The sequence below is a fragment of the Girardinichthys multiradiatus genome, chromosome 18 (genome assembly GCF_021462225.1).
Source record: "Girardinichthys multiradiatus isolate DD_20200921_A chromosome 18, DD_fGirMul_XY1, whole genome shotgun sequence".
NCBI lineage: Eukaryota > Metazoa > Chordata > Actinopteri > Cyprinodontiformes > Goodeidae > Girardinichthys > Girardinichthys multiradiatus.
This window is the reverse complement of record NC_061810.1, coordinates 29,550,869-29,565,455: the sequence shown is the minus strand read 5'-3', so window position 1 is coordinate 29,565,455 and position 14,587 is coordinate 29,550,869. Positions and strand designations below refer to the sequence as shown.

At 39.9% G+C, this 14,587-nt stretch overlaps 1 protein-coding gene across 3 annotated transcripts in view; it reads left to right on the top strand.

The window, feature by feature from the left end:
• The window catches only part of gab2 (GRB2-associated binding protein 2), a 58,100-nt gene that overhangs the window by 20,405 nt on the left and 23,108 nt on the right, over positions 1–14,587 (top strand). For 2 of the 3 annotated variants that reach the window (XM_047392056.1, XM_047392055.1), the window contains exon 2: positions 9,938–10,238. In XM_047392056.1, coding sequence (XP_047248012.1) covers positions 9,938–10,238 — 301 coding nt within the window. Of the gene's footprint in view, positions 1–9,496; positions 9,784–9,937; positions 10,239–14,587 lie in introns of all 3 variants that reach the window. The other variant, XM_047392057.1, reaches the window with a different exon arrangement.

The window sequence follows — 14,587 nt, the reverse complement described above, 5'->3', positions numbered from 1 at the left end:
AGCTCCTTTCACAGTAGCACAAGTTTGACAAACTGATATTAGTTGGTTAATCTGGGTAGAGCCTGCTGTCAGCTGCTTAAAACAGGGTTTCTTAAGAAAGTATCATATCTGTCCAGATTTTCCATACTAAGTCCTAAGTTACATTTTATGTCTTAAATTTGTAGTCATTCATTCATTCCATCTTTTTGTCAATAAGCTAGTTTTTAAGTAGTATATTCCATGCTTAAACTATTAAATTAAACCTTCTTGTGTCATCCATAACCAGATTCTTCATCCTGGGAAAGTCTACATCTAACTTCCCAAATCTTGCAGAATGCGACTTAAAAGGAATGATGAGTCACGCTTCTATAGTTTTCGCAGCATGACTCGAAAATATTTCCAGATAGCTAGGTTTGCTTTTCTTGAGTGTAAGTGAAAAGTGTAGATGCCTTCTTTCAGCCAGATGACCATCAGTGCACAGCAACAGGTGGCAGAGAGGCTGTATTTATCACTCTATGTTTCATACAACCAACTCTAGAATTTTCTCAGGCACCTCAATAAAGGGGTTTAAACTGTGTGATGGAAAAGGTAGTGGTTTTGAAAGTGTAACTTTTCAAAAATGTGATACACCTTGATGCTGGTAGCTGGCCCGTGCTTAGATTAATAAACAGGTATAGGCTAAGCAGCAGAAATGAAGTATTACTGCCAAGAATTAAATGGGTGTCAGGTTCAAAAGATGTTTTATCATTTAGCGCTAATGTGATCCAAAAAAAGAATTGGCCTCTTAGGGAAGCAGATGTCCACACAGGTGAGGTGGTTACATTGCTCTGGCACAGATCTACAGTTTTAGTGTTTGTGCAGCTGTGTAATGTGTGTATGTTGCAGCGGCAGGTATAATCCAATGTAGGCAGAGTCAAAGACAGCATCCTGTTGACTCCTCCCCTGCTGCTTTAATAGGACCCGAGGTAAACAATACTGTTCTATCCTGTAGCTTGAATAACACTCTTGTTTAACTTGGATGTTTGCTCATAGACATTTAAAAAACATGTTGACTGATTCCCATCATCAAGCCTGTTGGCACAGTCTACAATAAAACACACACATTTCTCAATTGCTGTAAAAGGGCACACCTTGGTTAATTGTTAGACCGCGACTAACTTGATTAGTCTGCGGAGGAAGGTGATAAACTTGATGCAAATAAACAAGATATTTAGACTCCCCCTGCAGTGATTTGCTCACAGAGTATTCTTGGAAGTCCTGGAAAACTGTTAAAACTATTATGTCACTTTTATAAAGCTTTTCTTTGAGTTGTTGATTCGCTTCAAAAGATTCATTGTTTTTCTTTTTTCCCAAAAATAGAAAAGTGATCAACATCCTAAGAAACAAAAGAAACTGGCCAGATGAACCAGTTTTGATCTTATTTTTAGGAAGCAGTCCGCTCAGAGAAATGTTTTCTTTGGTTTTGTTATTAGATGCTTTCCTTCCCAGTAATCTAAAATAGATGCAGACGCGTTATCCTTTGTGCTCTGCTGCAGTCCCTGTGTCCCTGCCTCTTTGCGGCATGGGACAAATGAGTTGGAAAAAGGTGAGATCAAGCCTTCATTGGATGATTGAATAAGACTGAAGGGACTAAATTCTCCTTACCCACAGATGTGGATGGCTGCTCTTCTTCATGGAGAGCTCCACACACTGGCAATCTTTGTCTCTTTTTTATGTCTTAAGCTAAGACCGTTACAGTCCACAAAGAATTCAATTCTTAACTTAAATCTTAGCTTGTACTTTCAGAGATCTTGTCTGGAACATTTCATAGAGCTAAAGGTTTGTTTTGAACGCAGTGTTCCGTTTTTGGCTTACATTTAACCTTTTATTTGACTTTGATCTCCTCTGCGGAGAGAAAATGATGTAATGTGATGAGCAAACACTGGTATATGAGGGTTAGAACATGTCCCTTGTGGTTTGCAATATGTTGCTCATACAATATTGCAACTACTACTAAGATTTATTCCTAGTTTTTGGTGTAATTTCTGGCCTCATTCAAAGCTCTTTTTGTATTCCTGAGGGCTGTCCAGTCCAGTTGTTATCAAGGGCAGTGTTTCTAGCCACCCTCCCTCCTTCTTTTCTGTCCTGAACAGTGCTGTAGCTTACACCAAAGCCATGGGGGGATGGGAGAAACTGGAGAGTTCAGCCTAGTTTTACTGCTCCAGCTCCTACTTTCCAGTGCTTAGACAGTGATCGATAGGCTCAGACATGCTCTGTAGGACAGGCTGTGGGTGGGTTAGCTCATTTTCTTGTGTCCTCCTCCCTCATGATCCACTTTACCAGGAAGGTTTGCTCAAACGTAAGATTGAGCTCAGGATGCACATAAAGGCTCATTTCGCAATTGATTGCACTCTAAAATTAGTTCAGTAGAAACTGTGACTAAGGGTAATAATAATTCTGCCATATTTCATGATCTCCTAAGAAATTTTACTTTTTTTAAATTTGAGAGCCCAATACCCTGGTTACAGCTGATTGATGCCAGGAATAACCCAGCAGGGTTGCGCTGACCTTCTTAAACTGGGCATTGCTCCAGCTCTCAATTAAGTGAAGTTCTGCTTTTTTTTCTCAGAAAAGGCAACATTTCTAAATGATGCTTCCATTTCTCTGAATGCTTACTTAAAGAACCGTTAAGCCTGGAACCATAACACTGGACTGTGTTTTAACAGAAGAAATACAGAAACTCGAGGGTGTTGCTTCTTTGCCATTGTAATTTACCATAGTGAATTTGCATAAAACCCTGCCATAGTTTCTCCACAACTAATCAGTTCTGGTTAAACACACCAGCATTTCTTTTTTGTGCTTCCTGACACAGAAGTTAGTGGCTGTTATCTTTGAATCAGTCAGTCAGTCAGTCATTTTCTACCGCTTATTCCATAGTGGGTCGCGGGGGAGCTGGTGCCTATCTCCAGCAGTCTATGGGCGAGAGGCAGGGTACACCTTGGACAGATCGCCAGTCCATCGCAGGGCAACACACAAACAACCATGCACACACTCATTCATACACCTAAGGTCAATTTAGAGTGACCAATTAACCTAACAGGCATGTCTTTGGACTGTGGGAGGAAGCCGGAGTACCCGGTGAGAACCCACGCATGCACGGGGAGAACATGCAAACTCCATGCAGAAAGACCCCATGCCGGGAATCGAACCCAGGACCTTCTTGCTGCAAGGCAACAGTGCTACCAACTGCGCCACCGTGCAGCCCTATCTTTGAATCAGTCTGAAAATAACAAGAAGTTGTGTACCTTGGAACGCATCAGTTACACACACTTAAGATAAGATCATGACCTGCACATCCTGGAAACAAAGAGGATGTATACAGCTACATTACCGCAGGGGGTGAAACACCAATGGCAAAGTCGAATTCAAATAAAGGCTTGAACAAGGAAGCATTTATTTGAGCAGCAGGTAATGAGTTCTAAAATATTATTAGGAAAATACATTTTGGTTTGTTGTATTAAATGAAGGGATAAACATGACACAAACATCTTTTTTAAAATAACTGAGGGCCACTACAGTTGTCCCAATTTAAATTGTTTGCTGTAATGATCCACGTTTTTTAAGCTTCTGTGTTTGAAGAGTCTTAGTTAATAAAGTCTCTGTCATGCATCTGTTTTAAAACTCCTTAGATTATAATGCAGCAAAAAACATCACCCTGCATTTCGCCAGTACTACCTGATTGTGTCCCACTTAAAATACTCCCCACTGTCATTCAGGCTATTTCAGAAGAGATGGGAGATCCCACTTTGGCTCACCTTCCTTAGAAGATCCAGGTCTTGTGCGTCCCACACGGTTCTTCAATTAGTAGCGCTTCAAGCCTTCTGTTTTGGCTTTATTTTACTATTAAACTATTAATTATGGTTTTGCATAGGTGACACATTTACTTTAATCAAAAAACAACTGATACCAGAATCACTGCAATCAAATTGTTGCATCTAAATTGGTCTCACTGTCGCTCTGGGTACCTTGACTTGTACCTCTACACTCGCTGTGCTACAGTTTCCGAAGTACAGCCTTAGTGTTCTGCTACAACATGGGGTTTAACAAGGTTAAGAAATTACTATAATGTTTGGCAACAGGCCACCTTGAATATGCATATCTTTATTCTGTGTTTTTAAACATATTTCTGACTCAATACAGCTGCAATCTTCAATAAATGCACGTATTGTTCCTGCTTGACAATGTTTTCGTTGCCTAGACCAGGGTTGTCAAACTCCAGTCCTCGAGGGCTGGTGTCCTGCTACATTTGTCCCAAGTCCAACGCAGTTGAATCAACGGAGTAAATTAGCTTCTCATGCACTCAAGTTCTACAGAGTCATGCTAATGACCTCAGTAAATGGTTCAGGTGTTTTACAGGACAACATCCCTGGAGGTCTGGAGTCTGACACCTGTTTCCTAGACCTTTAGCAGTTTGCTAAAGCCTAGGCTAATCCGAGCATGTTTGCTGTTTTTTGTGTATGACTCATTGATAATTTGAATCCAACCATGTTTCACAGTGGTTGTGGTTAATCGTTTGTGTTGAAAACAGACAAAATTGTTTCATTAACTGCTTCGTTAATTACTTAGTAGTTACTTCGTTAACTACTGCTTTTCTGTAAACGCATCTCTGTGAGTGCAGTGTTCAGAGAAGATCACATGACACAGACAGGGAGCTGCAGCAGCTAATACAATCTCCTTTTACCTGGAACAGTTATTGTAAAGGGGAAAAAAGAAAAATCGCTTTTTCAGGGAAAACTCAGATTTGTTAGATCAGCAAAGCAATTTGCAAGGCATGTTTTGCAAGATGTATGAAATGAAAATATGCGTCATAATAAAACCTGGTGGTGGAAATTTGCAGCTGCATGAATTGCTGTGAACTGGGAGTTTAGTCAGGAACCGATTGTTATTGAGTATCCTTCAAGATGAGTAGGTTGCACACAGTATGGACACACAACTTAGCAATAAACAGTACTTTTTGGATTTAGTCATTCTCTCTCTGTAGCTTTTTCATTTTTGTCTTCCAGAAGATTAAAATGCATGATTCCACTCTGTGTCTTTCCTGGTGTCCGTGTGAGCCGCTACAGATGGTGACAGGTTGCCGATAGACACATTACCAGGGCAGTGAAGCCAAGGAAACTTCTTCAGCCAACACTCATTTCATCTCTGCGTCTTGAGATTAATGGCCCCCAAAATAGAACAAATTTGCGTTCATACTTCCAAAAGAGATTATAAATATCGTATTTGCAGAGTGTTTTTATTTTTGTTTTGGGGGGGGGGTGCATAAGCCTTGCAGCAGTGTGTGTGCTGATGGAGGGAGAGGGAGGCCAGCAGGATTCTGTGTGTCAGCAGCCTGCATGTGAGACATTGCCTGCTGGAAGTGCATCACTGGCACATGTCCAAAAGCCCATACACCCACTGCCTTAACACTCTTTTACGCCCCCTTTCCCTTCCTGGTGTATCTTCCTCTTTTGTGTCGCAGTACAACGAACAGACTTTTTTTTAGATGGCTACTTGAAAACCATGTGGACGTTAAGTATAGAAAGCTGGTCTTCTTTATGTATGCTTCCTGATTAACCAATGCAGATGTTATTGGTTTGATAGAGGTGCAACTCAATAAATTAAAATATGATTGAAATGTTAATTTATTTTAATAATTCGATTCAAAAAGTGATGTGAAATATATATGTGTGTAATCAATCTATACATGTTTATCACTGTTCATTTGTATGAATATGGCTTACCGCCAATCAAAATCCCAAATTTAGCATCTCAGATAAATTGGATATAACATAGGAACAATAAAAAAAGGATAAATGTCAAGCTTCTAAAAACTATGTCTATGTTCTTCACTGTTTATGATCTCAATATTTGCTTAGGGCTTATTTTGCATGCATTACTGCATAAATGCGGAATAGCATGGAAGCGATAAGCGAGTGGTTCTGCTATAATAGTGGCCTTTAATTTGTCTGTATTATTGTCTCTCATCTTTCTCTTGACGGTAATCAATATATTCCCTGTGGGGTTAAGGTCAGGCAATTTTAAAAACATACTGATCAGAATCAGAAAGTCAGAATATCCTTTACTGTCATTGTCACAAGTTCCTGCTTTAATTGATCTGTAGTCTGACAGTAACAGTTGACCTAGGTGAGAAGTGTCCTTTATGGGCTTTTTGGAGACATTGGGCACTGTTCTTCAAATGTGCCAACAATATTTTTGGCTGAATTAAAGCTGCAGTAGGTAACTTTTGTAAAGTAAATTTTTTACATATTTGTTAAGTGTCAGTATGTCCTAACAGTATATAATGAGACCGATTATCCAAGAAAAAACCAAGCTTCTCGGCTCCGCCCTGTGGTCCTACTGCAATGTGCAGAAACACAGCGCTCCCGGTCAGAAACAACCAGTCAAAGCCAGGGGAAATGTCTTAGCGGTGTTAATTACGCTCATGAACACGCTGCTCACACACCTCCATAGCGCATAATGTCCTTCAAGATTGCAAGTGTGCTAATAATTTAGGGGACCAAGTTTGTCATCAAAGTATTAGCAGGTCATAGTCAAAGTAAAACACATCGCTGATGTTTGGTCCCAACCAGTGAATGTGCCATAGCTATTTATGCGCCATCATCGATGGCCCTGCTTACTAGCCTGCGCATTTACAGCAGGCTCCCCTGTGGAGGGAGGGCTGTTGCACAGCAGAGAGCAAGGGGGAGGGACCTGTAAGTTTTTCTTGTTTAAACTTTAGGCTAAGTCCGCAGTTTTCTCAGAACTCCCTACTGCAGCTTTAATGACCCTCTGGTGCACTTTCCTCTGAGCCATTGTACAGCCGGTGTACCACACACAGATGTAGTAGGTCATTATGAATTCAATAGAGCACCGATGAAAGGACACCAGCAGTCTATGTGTGATGTTACTTTTCCTCAGAACCCTGAGAAAGTACAGTCTCTGCTGTGTCTTTTTCAGCATTTTTGCATCTCAGAGGTGCTAAAGCTCCAGGTCAAGTCCTCTTCCATGTGGACTCCCAGGATGCAGAATTAAGCCAACCTCTCCACAGTCCCCTCTGATGATCACTGGTGATATGCCTGTCCTCTTTTTTCTGTAGTCCACTATAATCTCCTTGGTCTTAGAGATGTTGACCAGCAAGTTGCTCTCTGTGCACCATGCTGTCAGCTGTTCTACCTTGTCCTATGGACTCATCCACCAAGAGATGTGCTCCATCACTGTGGTGTCATCTGCAAACTTGACAGTGGTGTTGTTGTGGTAAGCAGGGATGTGGTCATAGGTGTAGAGGCTGTAGAGCAGGGGGGTCAACACACCACCCTGTGGAGAGCCTATGCTGAAGCTGAGGGTATGTTGACCCTGTTTGTCCACCCGTCTGTGGGGGAAGATGGTGTTGAATGCTGAGCTAAAGTCCACAAAGAACAGCTGCATGTAGCTCCCCTGCTGTTCTATGTGGGACAATGCAGCATGGAGGGCTGTGGTTACTGCATTCTCAGATGATCTACTAGACCTGCAGGCAAACTGGTGGGGGACGAAACTTTTGGGGTGGAGTGATTTGATGTGAGCCCTTACCAGACATTCAAATTATTTCATGACCACTGTTGTCAGTGCAATTGCTGGTAGTCATTACGTCTGGAAATGTGGGGTTTCTCGGACAGTGGAACAATGATAGAGGATTTCAGACAGGGTGGGACAGTGAATCGGGACAGGAAAAAGTCACAAATCCTGGTTTGGACTCCAAAGAAAAGGTTCAAGTCCTCTGCAAGCGAGGTGTCACCCTAAGCAGCACTGAGGTTGGTAGCTGGTGAGCTGCTGGATCCCCTGCCACACCTGCCTGCTGTTCTTGTCGGGGTAGGTTGGGGGCATTTTTCCACAGGAATATTGTCTATTCAGGCCCTGATGTAATGTAGAACATTGTCTGTGAACACCTCCAGTTCTAGGTCTTCTAAAATCTACCAGTTGATCCTGTCAAAGCAGCCATCATCGGGCCACGTTTTAACAGTTTTAGTGATTTATTTTTTTTAAAGTCTGCATTAAAACAGTCCCCCGCTATAATGTACACAGTATCAGGGGGCTTTCTCTGCTTGATGCTAATACTGCTATGCAGAAGTCCGACATCTAGCATTAGCCATCCAGTGGAATGTAAACAACAGTTACCAAGACTATGATGAACTCTCTTTGGAAATAGATGGGCCTGCATTTGACAGTCAGATACGTAAGATCTGAGGAGCAGTGACCGTCTAAATTGCGTTAGTACACCAGCTGTTTATAATGTCCATACAGAGCCTCCGTCCTCTGCTCTTACCGGAGTCCCGCGTCCTGTCCTGCTACTCTCCTTTCCTGTGCTGTGAGCCTGCTAGCTCGATAGCAGGATCTAGGATGGATGAGTGTAACCAGGTCTGTGACCAACAGAATGCAACTGGGGTTGGTGAGAAAATGGGCTGTGTGGCTGTCTCCTTAGCCAAGCTAGCGCTCTGGCTCTGCAGCCTTACTTCTGCTTCCACTCTCGGCGCTGCCTCCGTATCTTTCACCCAGGGATGGTAATCCATGGAGATCCAGGACTCCTAGCTATGTCAGTCCTGATCGTGTGTGTTAATAAATTCAACCCTAACATGTCATTCAAAACAAATTCCCTTTTTAAGGAGATCTTGCCAGCTGTAGATGTTTGTGGCTCCACAGACTTTAACGAAAAGCAACGCACATATAAACAAACAAAAGTAGTGACCGGGAAACCCTAGAGCTTCTACAACAGTGTGCGCAGCAATACTACTCGCCATACCAAATATCTCGGCCATGATCATTAAGCAGGTTTTGGTACTTTTCGCACAGTAGGCATGTACCAAGTCTCATGGAAAGTGAAATTAGCATCTCTATTAAGCTTGTTAGCAGAGGGGAGCATGAAATGCTCCAAAAATGTCCTGGTCCTGTACTTACTTTGGTGTGGGCTTTGGAAAGGGCTTTGCTTCACAGTCCTCTCAAAGCTGCTTTTATCCCTGTTGCTTATATTCCCTTTTCTACCACAGTTTTTATTTCCACTAAGCTTTCTATTAATATGCTTGGGTAACGCACTCTGTGAACACTCATTTCACTCATTTGTGGCTTACTGTCCTTGTGGAGTGTGTCAGTGACCTTGTGGTGGACATATTTTAAGGTAGCACTCTTCCCCTTGATTGTGTAGACCCTTTGTTTTACAGTAATACTTTTTATTGATGGTATTTAATGTTGTAATTTTGGAAAGAAACAGGATTTTAGGCTTCTTATAAGCTGTAAGCCATAATAATCACATTAAAACAAGTAGACGCTTGAAGTATATAATTCTTAGTATAATGAATATATATAACAAATTATTTTCCCTTTTTGAATTATTAAAATAAATTTTTTAATGATGTTCTAATTTATATGGATGCTCCTGTATACACTGCAGTTTATCTCAGATAAACATCTAGTGACCGTATGCTGACATGACTTGGTTTGAAGAGAATTCTCCTTTGTCCTGTTCTTGTAGCGGAAGGAGTCTGCAGTCTTTCAATGAAGCTGTCATGGAGGAGCGCTGCTTCTCTTCGCTCAGGGAGAGATTTCTGTACAGGAAATACGTTGGGAGGGAGTAAACACCTGCTAGCAGCCCCCCTTCTCCTTCCCCTCACAGCCGCTAAAATGAACACCAACCACACACAACCACATGTTTGCTTAAAAAGGCAGACTTTTCTCCTTGGTCTTTTTGATCAACAGAAAACACCAGATCAGGCGTCCAGCTGTTGACTGTTACTATTGCAACACTTTTACCTCTGCACAGTAAGAATTGAACTCATGCACCTGTGTTTATTTTTTAAATGTTAATTAGTTCTGAGTTGCTTGCAATAAAAATATGATGCTTTAATATGATAGGACTGTATTGACAATCTTTAGGGATAATTTGTTTACATTTCAACCCTTTTTTCAATTGCAGGCATGGAAGAAGCGCTGGTTTATACTTCGGAGCGGCCGAATGAGCGGTGACCCTGATGTTCTCGAGTACTACAAGAACGACCACTCAAAGAAGCCTATACGGGTCATTGACCTGCACTGCTGTGAGCAGGTGGACGCTGGCCTGACCTTCAAGAGGAAGGAGTTTCAGGACAGCTTTGTTTTCGACATCAAGACATCAGATCGCACTTTTTATCTTGTCGCAGAGACAGAAGAGGAGATGAACAAGTGGGTCCGCTCAATCTGCCAGCTATGTGGTTTTAACCAGTCGGAAGACACTCATGGTAAAGGACCTTTTTTGTGTGTCTGACCTTTTTTCATTGTCGTTTTAGGAAAAATAAATCACAAATGGAATAAATTAAACCATACTTTCACTATCCATCTATATTCCAGGGCATTCAGGAGCTTAAGCTGCTTGTGGTCTGCAGTTACTGTCTTGAATTTCAATCTTAGAAATTTGGTGGGTTCCAAATGAGAGTTATAGGTAAAACCATGTAGAATAATTTTGATTGGATCTGTCAGTAAGGTAGATAATCTTGTTTGATAACTTTGATATTACCCATTAAAGGATAAGGCATTTCTGTGTTTTTACGCTTTAGACTAGGAATAGACCAGTTACCGTTCTCAAGATATACTTTTAAACGGTTACAGTTTTAAAATCAAAATATTTTCCATCATACTTTTCCAGTGGGCTTAACTCCTTACCAAAGAAAGTGTTGGCATGATTGTAGCTTTCTCCAGCTCTTAGAAATATAGAGTAATGACATTTCCCTTCTCCCACCTGTTCTTGTGCTCTGCTGGTCAGCTGGCTGAAAGAAGGCTCCTAAGCCTTTGTCGCTTACAAGATAGAAACGTCTGGCTCTTTGTAAATATTTCAAGTCCAGAAAAACACAGACAGTTATGGTATAGAAACTAATGGCACGCCACCCATCACCCTAAATATGGCAGTGCGGTTATAAACCACATACTGGTGATATACATAATTTATTCCCTTCTAATATATTAATCAAATTAACCCATTTAAGTCCCAGCGATTATAAATGTAATCATTTTCCTACATGTTAGTAGCAGTATAAATATAAATATATTGTTGCTTTCCCAATAACAAATTAAAACATGTAACACATCTTTGTTCTGAGTTATGGTCAAAATATCATAAAACTATTTTTTTTATCATATTTTGTTCAAGACTGTCATATTGTGAGAGTCGCCCAATGCATACTTTCAACATCACATTTGTGGACATCACCTTAAGCTAAGATGCATTCTGAAACTTTGCAGTATCTCAAAATGATCTGTTTTCAATGTAATATTTATCCTATGAACTGCATATTGTTTTACTTTACAAATCATTATCCAGCAACATCTATTTCTTAATAAACTTCCACTTTATAATGTTATCACAAACAGTGAACATCTATACAAACAGGTTATCAACAAAAGTGGTCCAGCCACATAATAGTGCTTAGTTGAGGAAGAGGATTAGAAAATGTCCCTGCCACAGGACCCCGATTTTTCTCTACTGTTAATTTTCCTTTTTTAAAGTGAGCCTCTGATCTTTGTTGCTTGTGTACAAGAAGATTGACATTATCAGTGTGGAAATGTAAGTTAGCTTGATGATGCACATGTTTTGGTTGGATCTCTTTGAAACAGCTTCTGTTACAGATCTAGGGTGGCACTGTTAGACTGAGTCTTTTACTCACATCATAAATAATATTGGTTTAAGTGCCTATCAGACAAGGTCCGCTTATGCTAATATTTCCATGTAGGAATGTCTTTAAGTCAAGCTCAGAATTAGAGATTGCAGTGCAGAACTCTCTTTCATTGAGCATCAGTGAACGGGCTTTTTACCTTAGCTTCCATAATGCCTACCACTATTTTCATTTATAAAACCTGAGATTACTGCCTGGCAATCCCTCTGCCATCTATGTTAACTTCAGCATTGCAATCATTAGCATACTTTTATGAAATATTTTGTGAAATCAGCCATCCTGTACTGTTTTTCCTTGCCATCCAGATTGTATTCATGCTGTTTTTTTTACCATTTGACATCTGGTAGACGTTAATCATTTTGCACATGGTTGATCATGTGTAACGTGCAATATGTCCAGGTGTACAGTAAAAAAAATAAAAAACAGTTTTGAAGTGTGTAATGATCCTCACATCACAAAATCATCATCATATTCAGCTATTAGCAAGGTCCTGCTGCACTTCTTGAAATGCGTTATTTGTAGATAGCAGGCTATGGATGCTATGGATACTGCAGTGATAACAAGTGATAACAGTCCCAGTCTAAATATCATGTTTGCCATTTTTCATTCTAAAAATCCGCTTTCACTGAATTGTCCAGTTCCTTTTTCAGTGTAGTTCTGTCTGAGCTCCTTTGCTGTCTAAATGCATTTTCACTCACGCTTTTGGCACATCTGAAATCCAAATGATGAAGTTAAGAAAACTTATTTTTTTGAGAAGAAACGTCTTCTCGAAAAAACCTCAAGCATTGCTTGCTATGCATCATAGTGCCTTCCCGATTTCTACAGCCAATTAAGTCATATGTTTTTTAATATTTTCAGAACTCATCATTCTCAACATCTAAGGGCCTCTCCTTGTGAAGTGAATTTATACTGGTTTACTTGTTCGGCTTTTTGTTTTGTTTTTGTTTTTGTTAAAAGAGGAACAAACAAGAAAGATGGTTGTTATAGTTGTTGGCCTATGAACATGTTTTTAAAGAGTGGTTTTTGTAGACTTGAAGATTAAACATCACTTCTGCAATTATTCTGAGTGATGCAACTATTTAGCTCCTTTCTTAGCCATTGCCTTACTCTTCTAACACATTCAAACTACCAAACTGTGTCATTTTTACTAATTCATGATCAAGTCCTCAAGCTCCTTGTTTTATTGAACCTGAAGCTTTTAAATATTCAGATAATAATCTCTGGGACCCTGGTAATGAGAAAACATTCTCAAATCTATACTGATATCTCATACATGTAAAATGTGTTCAAATGAATGAGATGAGAGTAGTAAACGGTATGAAAATACCCTGATAGTAATAGAAGACAATGGATTTACTTCTTTATACAAGGTGTTTTACTGATAATTCTGGACTTACCCATCTTTAATTATCATAAAAGTGAACAGCCACCATCATGTCAGTTTTGTAGTATAAATCTCGAAAAAACCTCAAGCATTGCTTGCTATGCATCATAGTGCCTTCCCGATCAACGTTTAAGATAAAAAGTGACAGATTTCCGTCAGCATTAAACACCAAAGCTTATTGCATTTCAGTGAGACACACAGGTTTTATCTCTTATTATTTCCAGTTAAAGTGTAGCATTTATATGTATTGAGTCCCTTTTAAATCTGATAAAACTAGTGCAACCAATTGCCTTCAGAACTCACCCAATTAGTAAACAGTCCATTCTGGTTTTAACTCAGTATAAATCCGACGGTTCTGTGAAGTCAAAAGAGGTTTGTTAGATCTCATTAGACGACAAACACATAAAATCCCAATGAAATAACTAAACATTTGTGACTGTAACATGTCAATAAATGTAAAAAGCCAAGGGCTATAAATACTCTCCCAGTATTTATCTGTGTGTAGCCCTGGTTTAATATTGTGCTCGTAGCTTGTGGAAACCAGTATTTCCTTTGGAAAATCAGCAGTTAAGTGAAATTATTCAGAGCAGCCAGTCTGGTTTCTGTAATGTGCTCGGAAAGCTGTGCGTGTTCTTCCTGTTTTTCCGTTCCATTTTCAGCCTTCAGTTGCCAAATGAACAACGCAGACATCTTTAAAGGGGTCCAAATAACATACATCCTCCTTCACAATCTTATGTTGCACAACATGCTTTTTGGGCCGGTGCTTTTTCCAAATTTTAAAGTTAACATTTATGTAGATGACCTCTCAAAAAGTTCAACCTGCTCCCTTGAGACTTAACAGGTTGTTTCAGTATCACAGTGGAAACAAATGCACATGTATGAAATGCTTTCATGAATAATAACTGATTATTTCTTGTTGGAATAAAACAGATACTGTATTTCAGTTAACTGTGACAATTTTAGTACAATTTTAGTAGGTCAAATTTATATTTTTAGAAAGGTTTTTGTCACATCTAAACAAAATTTCTCAACACTGTGCGAAATTGTGAGTTTAATGACTGATGAAGCAGTTCTGGAGGTGTGGAAATTCTCTGCACATTTGGAAAATATCTCTTCCCACTCAGATTAGTTGCACACCTTTTACAAATGCAGCGTGCCGAAGCGTGAAGGATTCTCTATGTGATGAACTCTAGCTGTGTGTTGCGTTCACACGGCACTGCCTAAACTGGTTTTCAAAGCATTTTATCAGCTGATGCAGGGTCCTAGGCTTGTTTCTATTTGACTTTGTCCATCTAATATGTGCTTGTTTATTTACACAAATATTGAAACAAGTCTAACATCTTTTTAGAAGCTAAGAGGTACAACAGTCGGTTGTAGATCTGAGTGGTTGTGTCATCAAACAGTTAGGGAATTCCCTCTCTGAAAGGAAAACAAGCAAGACTTTAAAAACGTGAGAAGTCAGTTCATCTTACGGAAATTATGCATGTTGACAGAGATGCAGAATAACTAAGCAGATCATTTGTTTGTTTTTCACATA